The sequence below is a fragment of the Passer domesticus genome, chromosome 1 (genome assembly GCF_036417665.1).
Source record: "Passer domesticus isolate bPasDom1 chromosome 1, bPasDom1.hap1, whole genome shotgun sequence".
Classification (NCBI taxonomy): Eukaryota; Metazoa; Chordata; class Aves; order Passeriformes; family Passeridae; genus Passer; species Passer domesticus.
The window spans coordinates 33984379-34009570 of NC_087474.1; the positions used below are offsets into that span (position 1 = coordinate 33984379).

The following is a 25192-nucleotide window of genomic DNA, read 5'->3' on the forward strand; positions in this document are numbered from 1 at the left end:
TGCAGGTGACACTGACAATGTCATTTATAATGGAACCTAAGTCACTGAGACCTCTAGATACCTAAATTTAGGTGTCCTCATGTTGCAGATCCTACTCACTAGAGGGGGACTCAAATTGTCCATAGCAAGCCTTCTTGAGTCACAATTTCACAAACTAGAGCATCCAAGGACCTAGAAGATATGTCAAACCCCAGTTAAGCCTAAAAGACATTCAGAAATCAAAGCGAGGAGTAAAAATAAATAGCAGACTGTAGTTTTCACTTTCCACAATATTTTTAGATATTTTATAATCAGAAAGAAAAACCAAGACAAAATCTGAAAAGTAAGTGCAACTAAACATTGAAAGATTGCATCTTGTTTCAAGGTCATAAAGATCTTCTGTGGCATAGTGTGCTTATACAAAGCAAAATCCCATAGTTTGGCAGAGTTAACTATAGTTCTCAGAAAAAAGTGAAAGTATAAATGGTTCATGAATTGCAGTGAAAAACTACTGTCCACATTACTAAACACTAAAACAAATCATACTGAAAAAATAATGCTGATTCTAGATTTTGATAAATCTATTTCTTATGCAATTTCTTCTCTGCTAATTTGATCATCAGTTTTTATTTGTTCATACTGGCTTGATTGCTGAATCAAGTAACTTCAATGAATCCTGTTTCTTGACTCTGTCGTTGGCATTGGTACTAGCTCTTTTGACTTCTTCACTTTTCTTAACTTTTAGGCTTTAAGCTGAGTTCACACAGGTTTTATTCAGTAGAGTTCTGTCAAATTATTTTCCAAGAGTGTATCTACAACAAGAGGTTCTCTATACTACAGGATCCCTCAGTTTCTCAAGTTGCAGACATTCCCTCACCTCACACCACTTCTGGGACAGTTAGGCAGGCATTACTGACACACTATTCTATTCCTCTTCCATTTGCAGCTTCATCTCCACTGATGTGCTAGGAAGTTACAAAGCTTAATCTTCTCTGCTAGTGAGAGATCCATAGGGGATGTAGCTTCTTAGAAATTGGTCCAATTTATTTGATGTCATCATCCCTCAGGGAATGGTGTTTACGACTGAGTTGAATGTTAATGATCAGCATTCCATGTTCTAAAAATGGTGAAAGGGCTATGGAATAGTTTCTGTAGCTATTTCTTGGATGCAATGTCAAGGATATATGTTAACAGGTCTTCTATAAATATAATAATTTGCCCTGCAAAAAAACCACTTCAAAGAGTATAAAATCCTTCCCAGCATCTTACATATACTAAATCAGGCACAATAATGATTCCCTGTATAATGACGGTATTAAATTGTGTCTCAAATTCGTGTCAGTGAAAATTCATTTAGTGTTTACCACTTACAGGCATCACAGGAAAATGAGTTCAGACAGTCCTGCTACTGGCTGTGACAGAAACATTTGTCTTCCAATGTGTGTAAATAAGAAAAAAGAAAATAAGAATTGATTGATAAAAATTTGAATGGAAAAGAGGTTAGCCATTTATTGGTATGAAGAAACTACTATCACAAATCTAGTCTGAATAGCGCACCATAGTGGGAGAGAAAGGTTTCCATACAGCCCAAGGATGAAATCAATACTCACAAAACTCAAGCTCTAACTGAAGCTTTTGACAACTACTTTCTGATTCTAAAAGAAGTAGTATAAAGTCTTTTTTTTAAGAGGCAAAATATTGTAAGATTCAACTAGCAACTAATGCTATCTATTTCCAATACCCTGAGAACAACAGTATGTGAGTTAATTTTAACATGTGGAAAGAACATTTAATTTTATCAGAAGGAAACAATGAAGAATCTAATTTATTCTCCACATGTGTGCATAACCCCCATTGATATTAATAAGAGTTAAGCAGCCTATGGAGAGGAAAATAGGGCTCCAGATGTGGCAAAATGTTTTGAGAAAATTATGTGCAGCTTTCTAATGACCACAAAAATTATTTCTTCTTCTATATCATTGTAGAGAGAAAACTTGCTTCATATCCAGCCAGTCGTGAAATGTTTCTGGCTTTCCCAAGGCTATGTGTATTTGAGCAGTGGTACACACTCAGTCACACACAGACACAGACACGCACTCATAAATGTGTGTATGGATGGTGTCTCATGGACACACAAGCACATCCTTCTCAGTTGTTGCCTTTTTCCAGCTAGGGTGATCCATGGCACAGGCTTGTTTGAAATTCCATTGCTCTTCCTACTGGCTGCTCTTCTGAGCAGGGGTAAAAGAAGGAAAATTTTGCCTTTTTTTTTTTTTTTTTTTTTAAGTGAGTGTTTAATGTACTGTCAGAGGTAGCTAGCCAATAGGGCAAATAAAAGCTGGTGAAAAAACTTCTTTGCCCTATGCTACATTTAACTGTAATTCTACAAACTTTGGCGAGTGTGGAGGGTTAATCTTGATTAACCACAGGCAAATTTCCTCAGTTTCCCATTGGCACTCCTGAGGTGGAATGTGTTTTGACTTAATCCTTAACATTTATGTTAGTTACTTCCATTTTCTTTTCAGGATGAACTGTGATATTAGAGGTTGGTCTTTAGCAAGTCGTTCCATCTAATTATTCATTCTTCTAAGGCATTTCCTTCTGAAGACATGAAAATACTTTGCTGTTTCTATGGTAGAGCTCTCTTTCTCTTAATTTTCTGAACTTTATGAGAACACAGTGATCCTTATGCACTTGTCCAAACCAACCACTGCTAAATGGAACCTCCGAAGACCCTGAAAGTGTTGTCTTTTTATTGGTGTTCACAGCAGAATTTTAACTGAATGTCATTCTACTTTCTTTTTATGGCATTCCCTGGGGAGCTGGCTGGGCCTTGAAATCCTGCACTGCTTGTTCTCTGTAGCCAAGAACTTGCAAACCTGAACGAAATCATCCTCAACACTTTTACAGTGCCTGTTCTGCCCAGCTGAGCTTATGACATGTTAATGTTGTTTGCACACAGACACTTATTTATGACTCTTTTACATGGCTTTCATCCGATTGTGTCTTTAATTTATTGTGCAATTTTAAAATCATACCATTTGAAGCACTTGCCTCTGATAAAATTGGCTAAAATTTGCATTTCACATAATGTCTTTGCATGCTTCAAAATGTCAGAATAATAATGAGAGCAGGACTTCCAAGGTTTTGTTTCCCTATTACATCTATGGAATGAAAGACAGGTTGGGTAGAGGCAACTCTGTTTACTTTCCTTTTGAATCATAGACAATAGGATCTTCAGTCACTGATAAAAGCTCATTTGTACTCTGAATGTTTTCCTGTCCACTTAAGCTGATTTTATAGAACATGCAAAATGACTATTCAATATTCAGTTAATTATGCACCAAATGGAGTAAGCCAAAGAATTAACTTAATCAAGCATTCTTTTTTCCTTAGGAAAAAAAACCAAACAAACCAATCCAACCAGAAAAAAAGCCCAAAATCAGATAAGAGCCATGACAGGTATTGCAGAGACTCCTGGCTTGACTGTCAGGAGACATTCGTTCCCTTCCAGACATTTACTATTTACCTCTGATGGTGGTTTTAAACTGGAGATTTCATTTTGCCATCATTTACTTTGTCAGCTTTTTCCATTGTCAGGCTTAGTAGTTACTTAGCAAATTTCTACTTATGGTACAGGCTATATATTTATATATTTATATATTTATATATTTATATATTTATATATTTATATATTTATATATTTATATATTTATATATATATCTGGTATATATTTTTACAAGCTTTTCATTTAAAGGTTTTCTCAGTTGTGCCTTTATCTTTGTAGGTAGAGACCATATATAAATATATATATTTATAGCAAACTACTTATGGAATAGAAATATTCTTTACTATCAATTCATCAGAATGTTTCTTCAGCTGAGATTTTATGCACCAATCCACCACAGACCACAAATAACAGGATTAGAAATACAGATATTCTGCACTGGGACCAAGACCTGGCCTTCTCTTCAGTCAGAGTTGTCAAATACTTAAATGGATCTGACTTAGGAAATTAAAAGGGGCTAAGAGCTGAAATTGTTATAGCTCCTATCCCTATTGCTCTCTACTCATCTATAGTCCTCTACAGTCTGCATACAACATAGCTTTATCTGGTTCTGAATGACAGACAAACCTGATCCCCTTTTCCTTATATATATTTAGTGTGGATGCTTAAAACTACAGCAAAGCATCTCAGGGAGAAGATAAATTGGGAAAAGTTAACTAAAGAAGCAAGGTAATCCATGATTCCATATCTTAAAATGGAGTTGAACTCACTAAAATCTGGGTTTTGCCAGGATAATGGTTCAATACCTAAGATCTGCAGAACATGTTGGATATTTACACTTTTCTCAAACCCCTTAGAGCTCAAAATCCCATTTCTTACCTTCTTCGTGACTGAGAAATTGTAAGAAGAGATTTGTTGGTAAACCTGTGGTTACCTTGTGACTGCCCTTGGTGGAATGGTACTAGGCAGGTGCATGGGGGTTTTATTGTATGAAAGGATTTTTTCATTTATAAATGCAACAAAAGCTTCAGTTTTTGACTAGGAACATTTGTCTCTCCTGGTTTGTTTCCTCCTCTCTCTCTACAGCATAAAAATACATATTGACACTACCTTGTGGCATTGCAATTTTTACTGTGGTGCATTATAGTTTTCAAAGCACAGTAATTTTTATGATATGTGGTAGCTTAAAGGGAAAAGCAGTATCCAGCAGGGAAATGAAGGGTGAAACACTGGCCTCTTTGAAGTCAGTGAGGAAAACTATTACTGCCTTCAGTATGGGCAAGGTTTCAGTCCAAGCATTCAGGGAGAAACATGGAGCTGGGTATTGATTTTACCTCTTAGGCAAAACTGTAGAGAAGAGAAGAGAAATGCATTCATCTGGAATCTAGGATGGTTAATGTCAGTAGGCCTTTAGGAAATTGTGTTACATAGATGAATGGTATGTTGGTCCAATCAAACAACCAAAATCTCTACATTTGACCTCCAAGCCACTAAAAGAAGAATAAAGAATCCAACTGCAAAACCCATTATAGGCTGTAAGGTTTCTGTTTACATATGCAAAAGAGAGCATCCAAATCTGAACATATTGAAGAGTAAAACAGCCAAGTTTGAGGCTCCCCCAGCCTATATTAGTAAATTGCAAAGTATACCAAAGTATTTTGTAAAGGAGCAGTAAACATTTATAAATAAAACCCGTATTAATATGGGAATTCTCTCCTAGTAGCTGCCCCTCTCTAATTTAAGATATTTGTAGCTAATTAATGGAATATGGTATCACAATTAAACAGGGGAAATATTGAGATAAATAATTCATGAACATCTGAAGTAAATAACTTCTAAATAGATACTTTGACTAATTTATTTTTGACAAATAAATGAGCAAAGCTTTGTTTTTGCAATAGTCTCATGAACTGAAATTTTCACTTCTATAGCTGAAGTAGAACATATTTTGGACAACTGCTGGTTTAATTTCTAAAGATTCATAACACACAACTTAGGTAACAAAGCATATAGTTCCACCACTATTTGTGAATATAGAGTATCTGAATACATTTTTGTATTGAACAGTTCCCAAATCCATCAGCCAAAATTTGGCAGTACCAAGAACTAGAAAGAATGCTGAAATAGCAAATAAATTCATTAATTAAATCTTCGTAGGTTTGCATATAACTCACATACAAGGAAAAGATGACAGGTGAGCTCTGTTCTGAACCCCACTTTCTTGCTTCTTAATAAAAGAGTAAATCTGAGGCTTTGATATCACTGCTTTGTCATGGTAATTGGAAAGCTGTGAATTCAACATGATGTCTCTACTGCAGGTTGAAGGAAGAATAGATGTTGAACTATGAGGAAAAGAATTTATTTAAATGTCAGTCTAGATAAAAGGCCGAAGGTTAATAAAAGCTATGCATTGTACATCATGGAGCTGCTTTTTTAAGTGTTATGTACTTGAAACAATTCTATATGAAAATCTCAGTTTGTGCCCATTAGGCCCATATTTCTCATTGAGTTTGGTAATACATAGTAACATAAGAAATAAAATACTCAGAAAAGGAGACTGATTATTGTTGTTAACTTCATCAAAATTGTTTCTATTCCTGTATCTCTCACCTCTTCACCTACATTAAATTATATGGTAGTGCAATTGCTTCCAATAATTATAAGGACAAGTGGAAAGTAGCTCTTATACAAACATGACCTTCACAGTAAATAAGGATCCATTCTGTTCAGAGAAAGGCAATACAGAAACATGGAGAAAAGTCTTTATTTCCTATATATGTGGGACTTGTTTGATACTAGTTGCCTGGACCAGCAAAGGGTTTCTCTGTCCAAAATTATTAGTGTTTATGATTCAGTAAAAAAATTAGACATATAGTTAAATATTTAGTAGCTTTGTGTTCCACCTCTGGAAAAATTTAAATGAAACACTGTCATGTTCCAAAGTAAGAATATAATCATGATGTAAAAGAGAACTATACTGCAAATAGTCGGGACTTTCAAATTGTGTTCTCTAAGGCAAAATATTTGAAACTTGCTGATTGTAATTAAGAAAGGAAAAACATACTGAAGTTCAATTTCACCTGAACTGATTCTGTAAAATTCATGCTTTTATAATAAAATCTAGTGGCAGTTACATAGTTGAGAGGTAATTTCAAAACCTTTATCAGTTTCCAATTACAGCTTAGAGCTCCACAATAAAAAACTTTGAAATCAACATAACAAGGAAATTCTCTACCCCAGCAAACTCCCTATCTGAGGTTTAATTAAAATAGGATGTATGAGACAGGAAGAAAGAAGAAAGGACAAGTAGGATGGATGTTCATAAATTAGTCATAGCAGCAGCTTTAGCACTCACAAATGATGGCCAGCCCATTTGCTGTATGTTTTTTTGCAGAGCTAATAAAATTCAATAGAAGCCTCTAGTTTGTTCACCAATTGAAGGTGCAGAGCTAAAAATTGCACCAGGCATTAGGGGTCTCAAGCCTTCCTCTTTGGAGCATGAGGAAAAAAGTGAGAAATCACAGAGAGTCTTGAACTACACCACCACCTGCTGTTGCAATCATTATGACTCACATAATTTATTCATACCCAAATACAGTGTGCATCTGCTATTTATTGATATTTTGGTTTATTTTTCTTCTTATAGCTTCTGCTTATATTGAATCAAGTTTCCAAGTACTGTGGATAGTATATAAATATGGATTATATGTTGCTTATAAAGGCCTTTCCCTTTCACAGCATCAAAGAATGAAAAATGCATTTCCTCCCTTTCCAGCTAAGCAATATAAACATCAAAGGAAGGATTAGCATTTTAGGTCTTTGCACTCTAAATCTTTGTGTCATATGTCTTGCTGTCTTACACAGAACATTTATATTTCTATACCTATTACGTAATCAGAGCAGTGGGCCAAACATCTTTACTTTCCTCTTATTTGCATAATTAATTAAATTCCAACATTTTTGCCAAGCTATCTACACTCACACTGAAATAACAACTGCCAATTTTCATGCTGAAATGAATCCATTACCCAGGATTCAACCTGCTGCTCTCCCTGCCAGGTGAAAGTTTACAGCACACAGTCAGCCCCTGCTCCTCTGCTATAATATCCCAGCCGTCAGATATTGTGGATTATGGCAGATTCCAGAAACAGAATCCCTGATGTCGTGACTGCAAAACCAGAAGGGCTTTGAGGATTGTGCTGCAGCCACCTACAAGGGCTTGGCTGCCAGAAGGCAACACAAACCTTGGCTGTCATATGGCATGGAGAGGGGCTGAGGAGACTCAAGATGTGCTGATTTCAAGCCAGATTCTTGTAGGGGAGCTATTATGGAATGTTCCTGTATAATGGAGACTTCAACAGCTTAAAGATAGCAATATAAATGATTGTCTCCCTTGGATTAATTTCTTTCAGATGAAGTAATCCAGGCTGATACAGAGATTCATGTTACTGCAGGCCACATCTAGTGACCCTTTTTTTTTTTCTCATCTATACTTGTGTTTTAAATCTCTTTTTCTGCAGCAGGAAGCATTCTGCCAAGTCAGTAAAATTAAAGAAATTCTATGCAGAGGTTTTTGCCTCCACTGTGAAAGTGCCTACTATGTCTAAAGTTGAATGAGAGGAAACCAACTTATTAAATATGTGGATATATATAGCTATGCAATAAGCCATTTGGCCAATAGGGAAAAATCTGGCTTCTTGAAGGAAAGCAGCACAGCTCTGCCTTCTTCCCTTAATTTGTTATTTCTAGGTTTTCAACCCACCGTTTAGAAGGGTGACTTTCTGCTTGCTTTTATCACAACTATTTGTCAGCTAGAATTTGCCTTCACAAAGTCACTGCAAGTGAGCTGTGGTTCTGATGGCCCTGCAGAAGGCAGGTGGCCTTTCTCATCTGCAGAGCCTTCTTTTGAAATGAGGACACAAACATGTGCATGCCAGTTGGCTGGAGAACCAAGGCCACTCCAGAGGTCACTCTGCAGCACAAAAGCAGCACAGACATGTCCCCAGCTGTCAAAATCACTATGTTTTGCACTGATGGCTCTCCAAATGCAGGTACTCACCCTGCTTACCTTACAATTTTACCAAAATACATTCCTCCACCAGAGTTTGCATGACAATGACATGATGCATGTACCTGCACAGCAACAGGTTTCAAAACACACAGTGAAAGAAAGTTACTTTCAAATATTATTTTACTTATTTTTGAGTTTGGTTCAACAGTTCTTGGCCTGCAAGGCTTATTATTTGCTGTAATTCCATGATGTTCACTCATTTTTGTTTATTGGAGAACAAAATGTGTGTAAGCTATAGCTTGAACAGGAGTTTCACCATGCCAAAGGATAAGAGGGGACAAGTAGGCTACAGAAATAATCCAATACATGGAAAGTTTGGAGAAACATTTTCTGATTTTTTTTTTTTTTTTTTTTTTTTTTTTTTTTTAGAATCAAGCAGTAATGGGTTTGGGTTCCTTTAACATTCCAGCAATTACTTTGAGTTCCCCATATCTATTAGCTTTTGGAATACAATGACCTCTTCTACAGTGAGTCAAATGTTATTTCAAATTTCATGTTGCTAGCTGAGTTTTAGCATTAGGCAGGCACTCACTTCTTTGGAATGTTGCTGTAGACTGAGGACCGGTTTGTTCTTCAACAAACTCTTTAATCTCTTATCATCTCTATAAATAAATAAAAATTTAAAATCAAAAACAGCAGCATAAAACAAGCACTCAAACTGTGTCAATAAAACTACATTGAACCTATCTAGATGCAAGGAAATCTTCAAGGAATCTTCCCCAAGAACGAAAACCAGAAGAAGCTTTTCAGATCTTTCTCATGCTTAATGCAAAGTATACAATTTTGTATTATTCCTTTGCAACTCACTGTAAATGTCAAATGCAGTGTTCTAAGATCATTATACATAAGGAAATGTGATTTTTCTGAGTTCCTCAAAACTTTTGGAAGTTGTGACTTCTCATCAAAGTGCAGCTATCATGGAAGCAGGCACTAAATTTAGTTCTATAGGGAGGGCAAAGTAGAAGATTTTTATCAGAGTTATATGAAGCATAAACTTATGAAAAGCCCAGGAATAGTTTACATCAGAGTTTACCAATTAAAGTTTATTCTTGATACTAAGTATTTATATCATTAGTAGTGGATATAACTGGGCTCTGCCAAATTAGACTAGGGCAGAATCTGTTTACAGTTTCTGTAACATAGAACTGAGATTTGATTGCATTGTCTTTACTTTGCACTTTTTGCACATAACAAGGCTACTTTTGTGTCATTTAAATTTGCTTCCCCTTTGATGTAGCAATTTCCCCTCTAGTTTAATGACTTTTATGTTCTTTGCTTGTAGCAAGAAAAAGGCCATCCTGTCTTGAAATACGAGTTTCTTTTAATCTACGGTACATTTCACTTAACTTTATTAATTTACCTTTCAGTGTTGTAGCAACTGAGATTGCACAACCTCATACCTGCTGTTACCACAAAAATTATCTACAGTTGCTGGTTGATAATTTCAAAGGTACACACATTCATAACCAGACATGTTCATACTCACTGTTTTTGGATAGAAAATACTCCATTTTCAATTACTGGAATATCTGAAGTAATCATTCTTTGAATAAATTGCTCTCTTGATTTATCCAGATATCGGGGTGGAAAGATAATTTTAAATTAGTTAAGGAAAATCTTTTCTGTCTCCTAAATCTCAGCAGAATAAGGGGGTTTTCTTTCTTTCAGGTTATTTGCCCCGTCCCTGCAGATTCTGACAGTGCTGTTAACACCACCATATTTCACCAATCATATGAGACACTCCAAGAGCTGCTGGAGAGACATGAGGGCAAGAGAGTTCTAGACTATGAAGGGGAAAATGAAGACATAGCAGACTACGAGGAGGCAAACAGTGGAAAGAGATATAGCAGAAGGAGCAGAAAAAATGACCACGTAGGACACAAGCAAATCCCATTTGACTATTTGAAACATCACACACATAGCTAGTAACAATTTACCAGGACAGTCTTGGTGTTCACTGTATTATTGCAGTATTTTCCTACACCCCAGGTATCAGCCTGGTTTTATGACCTATCTGCCTTTCTCATTTTGTCTGGTCTTCAAAATGCGTGACACGAAATATTTGGCCAAAGACCAAAAAGCAGTGACACGCCTGTCCCGGTTTTATGTCCGTACGTGGCAATTTACAGATTAGCAGGAGTTAGTGCTAAAGCCTGCTTTAAAGCTCGTTCCTTCTCAGGGGGAGCGAGCCGTCCTTGCAAAACAAACCCTGGAGAAGCCAGCTGGCCTCGGCCGCGCTGCCGCAGGACCCCCGCGGGGGAAGCGGGACCCGGCACCGCTGCCGCTGCCGCCTCCGCCGCTAGAGGGGACTCGGGACCTGTTTTCCCGAGGAAAAAACGGGAACCGGCTGCAGGTTCTAGGGAGCCCGGGCTGCGTTTTGGCTCCGCGGGAAAAGAGAAGCGGCTGGGCGCGGGTTGCAGAGCGGGCAGGCGGTTTGCGCGCTGGTTTGGGGCGCGGAGCAGCTGGGTGGGTAAGGCTTACATTGCCAAAGAAACTTTAATGCGCTTCCTCGCTCCCAAAGTAACTTTGTGTTAGAGACTCCCTGTTATGAAACATGGAAGGCTTTCATAAATCAGCGTCATGGCAAATAGGTTTTAAGCTTCTTACAGATCCCGTGCCAGCAAGACTGTGTGCCATGCAACTTGGGCGCCCACCTTCCTGTAGCCTTTCCACCCACGTTTTATGGAAGCTTTGGCTGGCGATAAAACATTGGAAAAGGGAACGTGAAGGACAGACAACAGGCGGAAACCTCCAAGTGATGCTTTCTCGGCTCTTCTTCTTTCCCACTTGCACACTAAGACACAGGGCTGCGAACCCGGAGGCTCGGCCAGACCCTCCATGCCCCCGTTGGATGCTGCCGCCGCCCCCGGTGTGCCCCCAGAGCCCCGGGCCGGGAGGGCTGCGGGGGGAGGTGGGAGGGAGAACCCAAACTGTGGCCAGGCCGGGGCCCCGCACTGGCTGTGCACCTGGCAGGGCAAAACCCCGTGTTGGTGTCGGCCTGTTTTTTGGGTTTTTTACTAAGAAAAACGGATGTCAGAAGGGAGAAAAAAAAAAAAAAAAAAGAGGAAAAAAAGCGAAGGTGGAGATTGCCCGGAGGGAGAGAGAGAGCCCCGCGAGAACGGAGGGAAGCCCGCGGGGGCAAGAGTCGGACAAAGGGCGGCGAGGGCGAGGGGAGCAGCCCTGCCCCAGCCGCGGCGGGCGGGGGTCGGCGGAGCGCAGCCCAGCGCGGAGCCCACACTGCGGTGCCGCCGAGGCAGCGCCGGTACCGCCGAGGCGCTCAACAGGCGCTGCCGCCCCGCCGGGACGGGGCCGGCACACGGCAGGAGCCGCGCTCGCTCCCAGCCCCGTGCCAGGCGGCGGCGGCGGCCGGGAAGGGGCTTGGCCGCCCGGGCTCGCCCGAGCGGGACCCACCCTGCCCGCTCGGCCGGGGCCGGCAGCCCGGCCGGCAGCGCCGCCGCTTCCTTTGTGTGCGTGAGGGGAGCTGCGGCGGGTCCCCGCGGCGGGCTGTCAGCGCTGCCCGCGAGGAGGCGGGGAAGGGAAGGGACGGGAAGGGAAGGGAGGAGGCGAGGGAAGGCGCTGGCAGGGCGGCTCTCGCGTCCCCGTCACAAGGTAAGCCCTGCTCCCCAGGGCGGAGAGAGGCGCTGGAAGCGCCGCGGGGCCCTTTGCCTGACCTGCCGAGCGGCTTCGCCCAGCCCCGGAGCGCGGCCGGCAGCGCCTCGGCGGGTCGCCGCCGCCTGCTGCTCCCCGGCGGCGCGGGGAGCCCAGCGCGGGCTGCGGCGGCGGCTCGGCGCGGCGCGGCTCCGGCACTTTGCGATGGGCTGGCGGCTGCGGCGGCCGGACAGCAGCGGGGGCCGACGCGGGGCTCGCAGCTAAGGGGCGAGGAGGAGGGACCATGGCCGCATCCAGTAACTCCAGTTTGTCCGGCTCGTCGGTTTCCTCCGGTAAGTTTCTCCAGCGAGCGCCGCATTTCTCCCCTCCCTCCATTTTAGCAGGGAGCTACCTGTCTGCAGAGCGCGTCGCCGTCCCGCTCGCCCCGACCGCGCGGCAGGCGCTCCCCGAGCCCCGCCGGGCGCTCCCCCGGGGCGGCGGTGCCCCTGCCCCCGGGGTCAGCTGTCCCTCCGGCGGCACCGAAGGGGCAAGCCGGGACAGGGGAAGCGCGGCGGGGCCCGGCTCGCCTCCCCGCCGCCCTGCCGTGCCTTTGTGTGGGGTGAAGGAGAGGGGAGCCCCGCGCCTGGTTCCCTCGCCGGGGGAGCAGCATCCCTCCTGGCTCGGGAAGGGGCGCGCCCGCGGCCCCGTGGCCGGCGCGGTACCGGGAGCTGCCGGGAGCCGCGGGGCTCGGGGTGAGGAGGGCACGCCAGGACCAACGCGCATCCTCTGCCGTGGTCCCCGCGGTACAGGACTGGCCCCGTATCGCGCCCCGGTGCTCTGGGGCGGGCGGGGTTGCCAGGCGTGCCGCTTGGTGGGTGTTGTGGCACACCTCGCGTTTTCAGTACTTCTGCAGGACTGGGAACAATTAAATTCCCGATCCAGATTAAAAATGCTCCAGGTGACGGACTGCCCCAGGGTTTCGGCCGCGGGTGTGAGGCGCTTGTGCCTGCTCTGGGTTTTGGGGATGCTGGGAGGGAGGCGGTGCGGGGCAGCGCTCTGCTCCGCTCGCGGTGGGGGCTGGCTGCGCTGCAGACCCGCAGGAGGGCAGAAAAGTTACGGTGCGTTTTTAACCCAGGCAACCTGAAATTGAAAGCAGTGATGATACAAGAGTACCACTGCCTGCTGCTTAGCTCACGAGCAGTTACTGTAATATTTGAGTTATGAGAAATTGGCTGAGAGTAACATCCTGGCATTTCAGTAGGCTGAACGAGTAAATAGAAGCATGAACAACTTAGGGGTTCAAGGGACTTGTGACTCAGTGTTTTATTTGAGGTGCCAGACTGAGATTTTTATGAACATTTCTTAAACATAGCAATATGTGCTGTGAACAGCAGACAAGCTCCTCTGACTATCAATACAACTTTAGCAAAATATAAATAAATGTAAAGGCCAATGAGCAGCTACTTTTTTTAAAAGACAATGTACATAATTTACACAACATATTCTATGTCACTGTTCCAGTGTTCGACACTTACAAACAGATCTGAAGAAGGAACTAGGTGCTAAAAACATTTTTTAAAGAGTTTTAACAAAAAATCACAAACATTGCAAGCCCTTATTGCCTTGACTCAAAAGCACCTGAATGAAGTAGGCATGAGAAATTTTGCCTTGTGTTCATATTCATCATTCAAGATTTGCAAGACCAAAATGGAAATAAGCAAGAATCCAGCCAACTTTATGGCTTATTAGTGAAGGTACTCATCTGGGAAATGTGGTTTTATTTTATGCATAATTTGTATAATTTTACATCTAAGTTGTGTGATAAAACCAGAAACAACTTTAACAGCCCAGACTGGAACCTGTGACTCTCTTCCTTGGTGCTTTAACCATTAAGCTGCCGAAGCATGCCCCCAGCTTGGAGAAAGTGTGTAGCTCCCCTGCTCCATGAATCTCACGGTCTTTCTTACTGCTCCAGTGTCTGTAGAAGGATACTGAATGCACACCTCTGAATCCCCTCTGGCTTAACTAAATCTGGGCTTCAGGATCCTTCTTGTGAATTGAGAGATGTGCATCCCCTGCAGAGTTGGTTCAAATGCCTGAAATGCAGGGAAGAGTGGGAGTTCAGGTACATCCTTGGTGTGAGCAGTTGATGTCATCCAACTCCAGGTGGCCTCCTGCTCATCAGGTAAATCTAGTGCCAAAAATAACATCCAGCCAAGGAACTGAGATCTAGGCTTTAGCTGTAGATCATGAAAAGATGCACATCAGGAGCTGACACATGACAGTACCCTGCTTTGTATGAAGCCCTTAGCTATGGCCTACAATGGTTTGTGGTTTGTCTTTTGTTTTGTATTTTTGCAAGCGTGAGCACAGCTGAGCCTTGGCCCATGCCTGGGGCTCTTAGGTGCCACAGCAGTACAACAAATAAATACTGTCAAGTACTCTATAAAGCAACTGAGTGACCTTGACTTTCATAACTTATGACCTTGGAATGGTTTTTGGTTTTGTTCCAGTTTATTCAATCTATATTTCTTCTATGCATATACTAACCAGCAGTTAAATTTGCTGCAGCATGATAAGGTTGCCAATATTAGCAGGCACACCATATCAGACTATGTGCAGCTGTATTCTGGCTGTCTGTGGTTTGAGTTCTCAGAACTCAGCAAGTCTTAACAGCATTTTGTTTACATGGTCTAAACAAACAGTCTTGCCTTAAAACTTAGTTTGGTAGAATTTCTATGTATGCTTAACATGCCAATATGAAGATTTCCAAATAGTATAATTATTTCTATTCCACAGAAGAGGGGAGGTTATACTACCACAGTACATTCTACTAATACAAAAAGGAAATGAATTTTGAGGTTGATAGCAGAATACCATGCTGCAGAACTCAGCTCTACCACTACTTACTAATGCTGCCAAACTCAAGAATGTGTTACTACAAGTGACCATTTGTGATGTAGCACTTCTGCTTCAATTCCTGCCAATTCATGTCAGTGAGAAAGTTAAACAGTTCAAATATATTTATTGTGAGGAAGCTGTCCAAGAATTTTATGGTGTAGATATTCTGCTTGCCCACTTATATTTCTGTAAATGTACAAATGGGACTTATAGTCTTCACTTGATCTTGTGTCTGCATTAAAGGTCAGAATCTGGTTCTGTTCTGGAGTGATTATTTATAAGCACTGCCTGCCCAGTGTCATGGCAGGATGGTGAGCTGTAGCTGTTGCACAGATGGGGAGCTAACATGCATGGAGGGCTATGACTTCAACCGATGGTAAAGCAAATATTCATGCTTAGGAGGCTGCTACTCCTTTGATTTCACAGCTGGAGGACCAGTCCCTCCTTCAGAGCTTGTGTCTGTGGTCTGTGTGCTCATCTCAAGAGCCACTGTGAGGCTGCTAATTATAGGTTCAATAATATTAGGTTCCCATCTGACAGAAGCTTATGAAGGACTTTTTTCAGTAAGCTGGCATTCACTGGTAACAAAATCTACAGGAGAGCCATGGGTATTTGTATTGTATTTCTTCATATATCATTTCTTCTAGCTCTCTGCTTTTGGTAACAGAACTTAAGCTGCCCTGACTACCAGCTGTTGTGTTTGAAGTGGCTGGGGGAGAAAGAAAGGTAATATTCTGGGGGAAGAAGGGGGCATGGTAAGCAATTGCATTAAGTATTCTTTTTTGGACCTTAAATAAATCTGCACACGGTATAAAAAGCTGATATTATAATTAATTCCGCTGGGAATCCCACTTTACTTTCCTGTAATCTCTTCTTTAGCACATACCCAGGTGATCTATTAGCTGTATTCGTTGCAAACCCCTAAATTTTGCTCTTCTCCCTAGATGAAGTGCTGATTTAACTGCAAGCAGCATCTTTTCTCTCTCTCCTATCCTCTAAAGAAAACTGTGCATGTTTTTATACTTTCCTTCATGCTGCAGTCTCCTTAAAATAGACATTCCCTTGCCAGTGCCCATCTTAGTATTGACCCTTATTCTCACTCATTATAATTTTTCTTTTTAAAAACTTTGCTGTTACTGAAACTTCTCGGCTTTTTCCTGGCAAACAATCCACCTCTCCCACTTGGTCACTAGCTGCCTCCAGTTTCCTCCACCCAGTAGCCAAATACTGATTATACAGAATTGATGAACTTGAGACTCGACTTTCTGGAATGTAAATAGAAGCTTGAGTGAAGAGACCTTTGTGGCTGTGCCTGCTTTGCTTCTCAAAGAAGCAAGAAATGCAGTGTGTTTCCCACCTAGGCTCAGTGCAGAGGTATTTCTAGGCACTGTTTCCCACCTAGGCTCAGTATAGAGGTATTTCTAGGCACTGTTTCCCACCTAGGCTCAGTGCAGAGGTATTTCTAGGCACTGTTTCCCACCTAGGCTCAGTGCAGTGGTATTTCTAGGCACTGTTTCCCACCTAGGCTCAGTGCAGAGGTATTTCTAGGCACTGTTTCTCACCTAGGCTCAGTGCAGTGGTATTTCTAGGCACTGTACTTCATGCAGTTGTGCCATCCAGTGTTAGTACAATGTGGCCATGAATTCCAGCTGGCTTTTAGAGCTGCCATTCTGCTTGAGAAGTCTTGTGCCAGATACTCTCCCTGTGGCAGGTGGATAGGTTAGATAGCTTGGGCTGTCTGTCAGGTAAGGGTCCACACTGAAGGTAAATGCAAATGCAAGCCTGATAAAAGATAATGTGTAGCCAGGCTGCCTCTGACAGCAGGACTCAGATTGTGCCAAAACCTTTGCATGAGCCTGAGCCTGTGCTGTGAGAGTGGTAACACTGCAGGAATTCAGGTTGGAACCCAAGGCAAATATGTAAATGTGTGTGCCAGTGTACCCAGTATTTTGTTTCTTCTTTGAGCTCCAAAGACAAGTTTGCAGGTGTTAGGCTGAAGGGATAGCTCAGCACCTTTCTGCTTCCCATCTGAATTGGTGCTTCTTCTTGTGCTGTAAGCATTTTGAGTAATACCTGTCAGTAGAGCAGGTGATGGAGTTAAAACACAAAGGCAAGCTTTCTGCTACAGGCCAAGAAGGGTTTGTGTGTTTTCTCAGGGCATTTTTATTTTTCAGCTGGGTCCACTGCTCTAGTGAAAGATAGCTGCTTCTACCCCCAATCCCCTCTTGTTGCAAACTCAAATACTGTATAGAAGACTGTTACAAAGCAAAGTCACCAATTATTGATGGAATTTTTTTTAAATTGAAAATTAAACATTTTATGTCTCAAAGATCAGAGGAAAATACCTTTAAATATCATTTAAGAACTGACCCTTATTAATTAATAATTAATTTTATGGTTCATATACTAATACTTGCAATAAATTGAAAGGCAGCAAATTGTTGGGTTTTTTAAAATAAATGGGCATGAGTAGTTTAAAGAAAGCATAGTTCTCGACAGTGAGTTTTTACACACCCTCTACTTTTTAAGAAGGATTAAAAAATGCTTATCAAGGAAAGAAAAAAAATCTTTGATGGTTCTAGTGACTTAACAAGGTCAAAATAAAATATTAAAGGCTCATGACTCTCTGGGGGTCATGAAGGTGCTATGATGTGAAATAGGCCGATATATTATAAAAATGAAAGTCAACATGGACCGATTTTAATTAAGATGCAAGCAAGTGGGAAGAAATGAAATTACTATTGTACAGAGATTCAGAGAGATTCTAATTGGGAAAAAGATTAGTAAATGAAAATAGATGTTTATTCTTAATGATTTAATAGAAATAGTGTTGTGAAATTGGGACATGAAAGCTATTGAAATCATGCTGTCATTATGCTGATAAGGTGCTGCTTTTGATTTTTAAAAGGGCAATAATTTTTTTTTTTTTTAATTTCTGTTCCTCATGCCAAGCTTCTGCTGGTCAGGGTGTTCTAGCTGTAAATTAAAGCTGAAGTCTTTTGTATCTGATGATTACAAAGAACTCACCATTCTTATTAAAAATAATAAAAGTTTAAAAAGAAAAAAATGCCATAGTACTCCATTCTAATGTAGTGATTGATTCAACAGTTAGTTACTGACCATGTAGGCTGTGATTATTGAGAATAAAATAGCCTGAAAACTGGTACAATGCATGTCTGCTTCACAATTTAGCTTATAATCACTCATGCTTTGTAAAGCAAAAGTCTTGTTCTTCTTAGGGATCTGCCTGTCTCACAGACATATGTGGAGGATCAGGTGAACAGTCTTTCATGCTGTCGTGCTCATGACTTTTTTGGACATCCGTTCCATTGGAGTCCTTGCCTCCTGTTTGATGGTTCTAAGGAAGCTTACATATGCCAAATGCTGAGTGATTGCGGGCAGGAATATTTTCACATTGGTGAATGTTATAATGAGGCCTCTTGTATCTCCATGTCCATAATGTTTTATATGTCTGAAATCATAATGATCTGGCTACAGTGGTACATAGGTAAGTCTTAAACCTGGGGTTTTAGACCAAAAAAATTACCTTTTTTCAAAGCTGATTTGTTTATATACATACCTTTGGCTAAAGGGCAGCACTGGCTGGATTGGCCTCCCTTACAGCATTGAATGCTGGCAGAAGCTGTTCCCATGCTGGGGAGCCAGTCTGTTGTCACTCGTTCTTCTCTTCTCCCAAAGGAAGAGATACTGAGGAGATTAAATATTTGGAGAACTCTGTGTTAGGGAATGGCACATTTATATTGCACGAAAAAGCTTTTGTTGCAGGGAAATGTAGCAGGATTTATCCAAGAAGCTATAAATCTGTAATTCTAAAAATATCACATTTTTTACAGTTGCAGTCACAGTTTGTCTAAGAATTATACAGTATCTAGTGTAAATGTATAGTTTTAACTGCTAAGAATAATGACCCATTCTTGCTGTCTTTTTCTGACCTTCGATTATGAGAATGTAAATTTGAATGTTGCGTTTGGAGGTGGTTATTACCAACTATGAATCATGCAGAATTCAGCAATAATTGTTTCATCACCCGGTTTTACTCAGCAATAGTCTAAATCCTAGGGCTGGAGGGTGAGTGTATCCCTGCAGAAGGGAACTGATGTTGCAATAGTGCTCTCATAACATTAACACACTTCAAAGTTTGCCAATGAAACTTGACAGTGCAGGCTGATGTACTTGTTAAGGTAAGCAGAGGTTAAAGGGTTTTTAAAATTCAGAAGAATACACAAGTATCACATGCCTCGCTTCTGGTGTTATTGATCAAGGTCATCACAAAAGAATCAGTTCAGTAAATAAGATATCTGTTCTGACGATATCTTTATCAGGCAGTCCAATTCCATGGAGACAAGGTGTTTCCAGTGTGGTGCTATTACTGACAGTGTAGGAAGTACTAGGTGGGGACTGTCTTATCATCAGTAAATCATGCACGTGTCACCTGCTGTGACCTGTGTGTCAAGTCACATTTCTCAGTTTCTTCTCACAAGCTTGTCATGTAGCTGTTCCTCTCCTTCCTTCTCTTCTTCTTGTTGGCTGTTTAAACATCACTTGTATCTTTTAGATGAAGTGGTGTGCTTACGGTGTTACACTTTTTGTTTTGTCACAGAACAAAAATGGATGTTAGGAGAGATGGAGATCTCAGTTTGTAAATGCAGCTCAGTTGTTAAGCAGATGTTTAATTGCTAAAAATTTGTCTTATCTTGACAGATCAATTGGTTCAATGTTTGGCTTCATGTCTGACAAGGAAGAAAAATGGCAAGTACACATCATGTAAAGGCATATGGGGCATAGCCATTGCAAAGGCAGGCAGAAGTTCCCTGGAGAAGTAGTTCTCATCCAGCAGTGTGCTGTGTGCCAGAGGATGTGTGCTGTGGTCAAAAGCAAAAGAAGCCTAAGAGCTCTTTCAGCATTAAGTGTGCTATCAAAAGTCATAGATATCTGCTGTCATATTTTTCTGCTGTCTGAAGCTGCACTGATTCCACCTTAATTCCCCAATAAACTAAATCAAATTGCCCTAAAGGAATGAGGAAAGGATGGGGGGAATTATGACAGACCCAGACTCTCAATTTTGTGAGAGACACATACAATTCTCAATTTTCAGCTTCTCCAAGGCATTGATATTGTTGCTGTTAAAGCCAGCTGAGTGGCACTTTTTGTGTGGCTGAACCATACCTTTCTGTGCACGTAACACAAAATATTTTGTAATATTTTGGCACATTCCACAGTGCTGTAGCTGCACAGACAGTGCTAACCCTTGTGTGTCCCATTTTTAAGCAGTTACAGTGTGTGTAAGCATGTATAACTTAATAGCAAACCATATCCTCTCCTGGTGCTGAGGGTTAGGCACTGCCTAGAACAGAGATATAACATTGACTGTGGACCTCTTTGGCATGGAAAATTAGAGATGCTGGCGGCTGACCTGGGCTGTTAGCACATTTAGATAACTTTGCAGGAGAAAGATCCATCTACTGCTGTTAAGCACAATGACAGCAGCCCTGCCTGAAGTCCCTGAGCTGTATGTAAGCTGGGAAGCTGGTGAAATATGTACGCTATAAAGCTGCTGTATTCTTTAACACTTCCTTATGTAACCACTGATAGTCACTGTGGGAGATAATCTACTGATCTGACCTGTCGTTGCTGTTCTTATCTGGTAGAGTTACTGCTGCTGAATCAGCACACCTTTGCTTCCAGGTCCTGAGTTCTAAAGCCAAGGGCTCCTAAAAGAGGAGAAAAAGTTTAAAATATGGAATGCTGACATTATGTTTTGCAGGTTAAAAACAAAACCAAAACCTGCACCTGTGTTACAAGGAAATCCAATAGAAAAATCGTACTAATCATGTGCTGTATTGAAAAGTATATAAATTTGTCTCAAGCTCTCTTTCTTCTTTTGATTGAAAGGCTTTTTCCTTCTTCTCCTTTGCCTTGTGAATACATGAACCAGCTGGATCACATTTCATTCTTACTGATTCCAATACTAAGGCTAGCAATTAATGAACTTTCAAGAGCTAGAACAGAATTTTTCATATACGGTTCCTCAAAACTCCAAGATTTAGGGCTTAACAAAAAGACTGAATGTTGCAATCAAATTTTTGTAACTCACAGAAGCATAATAAAGCTAAATAAATTATCTGTAGAAGATTTGGTTTGTTGATGAAAAATCCTTTATGAAGACAAGGTGTTAAGTCCTGACCCTTCAAGCTGCTTGGTCCCTTCTGTTCCCACTTCATCGAGTTAGTAAATCAGCAGCTACTGGATGGGGTAGCTGCATTTCTGAGTATTTTTATGCAGTTTCCATTACAGTAGCATCTGCTGTTATGATGGGACAAATTATTATAAGCTATGTGGTAAAACTCCCCTCATCCAAGTACATAACTTATTTAATATTAAATTGATGTATTATATATATAGTATATATATATATATATATATATATATATATATATAAAAAAAAATATCAGTTCATTGGTGATGAATTTCCAAGGATTATGTACAAGACCTAAATTATGTGTAATTTCTATAAATACCTGCTTCTTGAGGGAGCATACTCTCCATAACTCCTGATATTCTGCCAGACAAACCAAGATGATGGGCAGCTTTTAGCATCATGACGTGATAGCTCTCTATTTGTTTTATTTTGCAATCTGAGGCATGTGGTTAGAATGTTTCATGTTGACAAATGTATCTACTGAAAGAATATTGAACCCTTTGATGTCTTAACAAAAAATGGATAGACAAATTTCGATTCTAAGATTCCTCATGCTCTTTCGTCTCTAATGTATTGGTGTATGTTGAAAATTTTGCTCAAGCTTAGAGATAACTATAAATAATGAAATTGAAGTGATTGTCATGGATGAAATTTAAGGCTGGAAGACATATTAAGCTATGGAAATAGCGATTGACAGGTGTGCTTTTTTCTCCTATTCCATTATGACACTAAAACCAGCATTAAATCAGTAAGTCATTGATAAATAAAATTAGCTGGAGGATGGAGGTAAGAGATGAATACTGGTGAGTATTCACAAAGTTAATGTAGACGAAAAAACAGATGGTTTTTTTTTGGTTGTACAGAAAGGAATCAGGACCCTGAACTCTCCTTACAAAGCAGGTTGCTGTATCAGCCCATGGTATTTACCAGGGTGGGAATGTATGGTTTTTTAATGTAGAATTGCTGGTCATTTTGGTAGTGGATGAGTGCACTAAGCATGGGAGAGAGAAGGCCTGATGCAAAATGTTGAATGCTGGGTTCAGGCCTTACCTGGTGTTTCTGAGTGAGCACATGAACAGAGGAGCTCTAAGGCATAGCATCAGTCCCTGGCCACAAAAGCTTAGGTTGTAGCCCCTTTTCCTCCAACTGAACCAACAGGTGACTGTCAAAGTGAAGAATTATCCTGTGCTGTGGTGGCATTTTAGGTACACATGTGACATAATTGCATTTCTATGGTACAAAATTTCAGTGTTTTATGGAACTCTCCAAGAGCTGCATTTCCATCCACATGGTGCCTGGAGTGACCACTGTGGTGGCTTTCCTGATAGCAGTTTGAGTGATTTCTCCTGCAATTTGAAAAAGTATTGTGAATATGTGAGGTTTTCTGGGCCTGCAGTTAGTAGCATGGCTGGCTAGTGCTTTTGCACACTGCTGAATTGTTGTTTTATTTCCTTTCAGAACTGATGGATTAGTTCCTTCAATAAGCTCCAAGAAAGAAAAGCCATGAAACTCTCTTCCCAAAGCTATTAAATTGCCTTATACCATTTATTTTAAAAATAAATCTGAAGAAATGAAGTATAAGTGCAAAATCAGAGTTAAGTGTATTATTTTTAATGATTAATGTAACAGTAAATCGTTAAGCACTGGCAACTTAAGAAATCAACACATAGTGTGTGATTTCCTCTAGCACTACAAAATATGGCAATTGTGTACAGGTTATATATGGGCTTGTTTGCACATGAAAGCTATTTTTAAAAAAGATTGTAAGAGCTATACTGAAAAAAAATATTTTCAGACATGGAAATATTATGGAATAGTTATTCTGGAACAGCTATTCCTGAACATTGTTCAGCTATGTTATAGTAATGTAAATCATTGACTTAAAAGGTATAGAAATACAATATTAATTATATTCATTTGTTGAGTAACACTAAGCTTCTCATCTTTCATTTTCCTTTCTGCTGGAAATATTCTTGGAAGCTCACTGCTCCCCTTTTTCAGAGACAGAATGCATTCCTGGCATCAGAAATTTAAAACTAAACCTACAATTTTCAAGGGTTTTTTTCTCCTTTTATTTAGTTTTGTGTTGGTTATTCCAGGAGCTGTTCACATGATAGTTTAACTACAAAAGGATGAAACAAAGATAAAGATGATTAATTTCAGAGTAAAAGCTTGCTAAACAAAACAGGTCATTATTAGTTAGAATTTTTCATAGGCATGTGAGAGGTGCAGTCAGGGCTGGAGATCTACTTTGCTGAATGTTGTTGAACAGGATATTATAATTACTACTGTATCATTTATGCTGACAATACACTTATGTAGATATCAGGTGAAAAAGCCACAGAGAAGTTGGTAACTGTATAAATATAGAACAAATGTCTGTTGGGAGAACAAAAATCTTGCAATTTGAAAAATGCTGGGAGCATGAGGGTAGTGTGTGTAAATGACAATCAAAATGGTGAAGAACTGGCACACTTTTGCTAATGACATGTATCAAAATGTGTGTGTATGTTTAAGAAACTAAAAGGAAAGAGAATGTTTAGGAAAATAGCAGAAATTTGGTCCCTTCCCCCCATGAGCCATTTTCCTTTAATTCTGTTAATCAAGAAGAAGGAGGCACATTTTCTCTAAAGAGTCACTGCAGAGAACTTTGGCTTGTGGAAAACCCTTTTTGTCTTGTGATTGTTTTAGGTCCTTTGATCTCTTTTGGTTTGATGAGTGTGTGTCATCACTTGGTGTTGCAATTGCTTCCTCTTGCTCAGATGTGACAGTAATAAATACATTCACTGAAAAGTGTAATTTAAAATTTATATTATTCACAGTTATTGGCAAGTACTGTAGCCTGAGTGGTGAAAATGAGGGAGAGTCTGGTTCAGGCTGATTTTTTAAAAAAGAATTTATTTGACTTATCAATATGCATAATAAGCTTATGAAAATAGACTTTTCAAAAATTAAGTAAGGAAAAACTCAATATAAAATGATTGTAAGTGTAATTGAGTAGTGTAATTTACTTTCACTTTACAGGAAAAGGCTTTCAGCTCCACCTCTTAAGCAGCTTTAGAAAATGGCACACTGACTCCTGGCAGTAGTGTATTGATTGAAAGCATCCAAAGCATCTAGAAAGCATAAGTGTACATAAATTTGTCTGAAAGGGATGTGTTTTATAAAAGAAAACTCCATCACTGTCTAGGGTTTGTAAGAAATATATTAACTTCAAAAGTACTGGAAATACTGTAATATATAATTAAAAGCTTGGTAACCGCAGGATTTCTTTAAAAACTCTTTTTTTTTCATCACCCTGTAAATACTTAACTAATCTTCACAATACCTGTTTCACAACTGGAAAGAAATCAGGCAGAAAAATGGAACCACTCAGCTACTATCATGAGTAAAATTGAAGTCTAAATAGAAAAAAATTAGAAGATTCATCAGGAAATGTTCTTTGTTCACCAGTGAATGCATTGCAGTCCTCCTCAGACCTCACTGGAACTTGACCTCGTATAAAGGATGTTTTTTTCCCCCATTCATGTAGTTTACCTTATTTCGGTTTTGTGTAATAGTGCATCCTAATTCATCTTATACATTTTTGGTTCTTTTTATTAAATCAGTTTACATGCTTTGTGTCAGTAAAGTTGAGGTAGATTTCTTTTTGTTTACTTCTCCTTTCTCACATGTACTGTCTTCCCCCAGATGTAAAGCTTTTCTATGCTTAGGCTTGGGTTTAGGTAGACTTATGCTTAAACCAGTTAAGTAACTGCAAGAGATGTCAATCACAGGAACAGTGTTATCCTGGATTTATGTTCTAACAGTTACTTAGGCTGATGCTGACGTTCCACATCCTTGATGATCAGACTGTTCCAGAGTAAACATTTCAGAACAGATTTATTCACTGCTACGTACTTAAGGAAGTTGGTGCTGTTCATT

The 25192-nt window shown here is 40.3% G+C and overlaps 1 protein-coding gene across 1 annotated transcript in view; it reads left to right on the plus strand.

Moving 5' to 3' along the window:
• The first annotated feature begins 12315 nt into the window (after positions 1-12315).
• CHN2 (chimerin 2) overlaps positions 12316-25192 on the plus strand; it is a 158874-nt gene continuing 145997 nt past the window's right edge. The window contains exon 1 of the mRNA XM_064413160.1: positions 12316-12500. Coding sequence (XP_064269230.1) covers positions 12452-12500 — 49 coding nt within the window. The 5' untranslated portion in view covers positions 12316-12451. The remainder of the gene's footprint in view (positions 12501-25192) is intronic.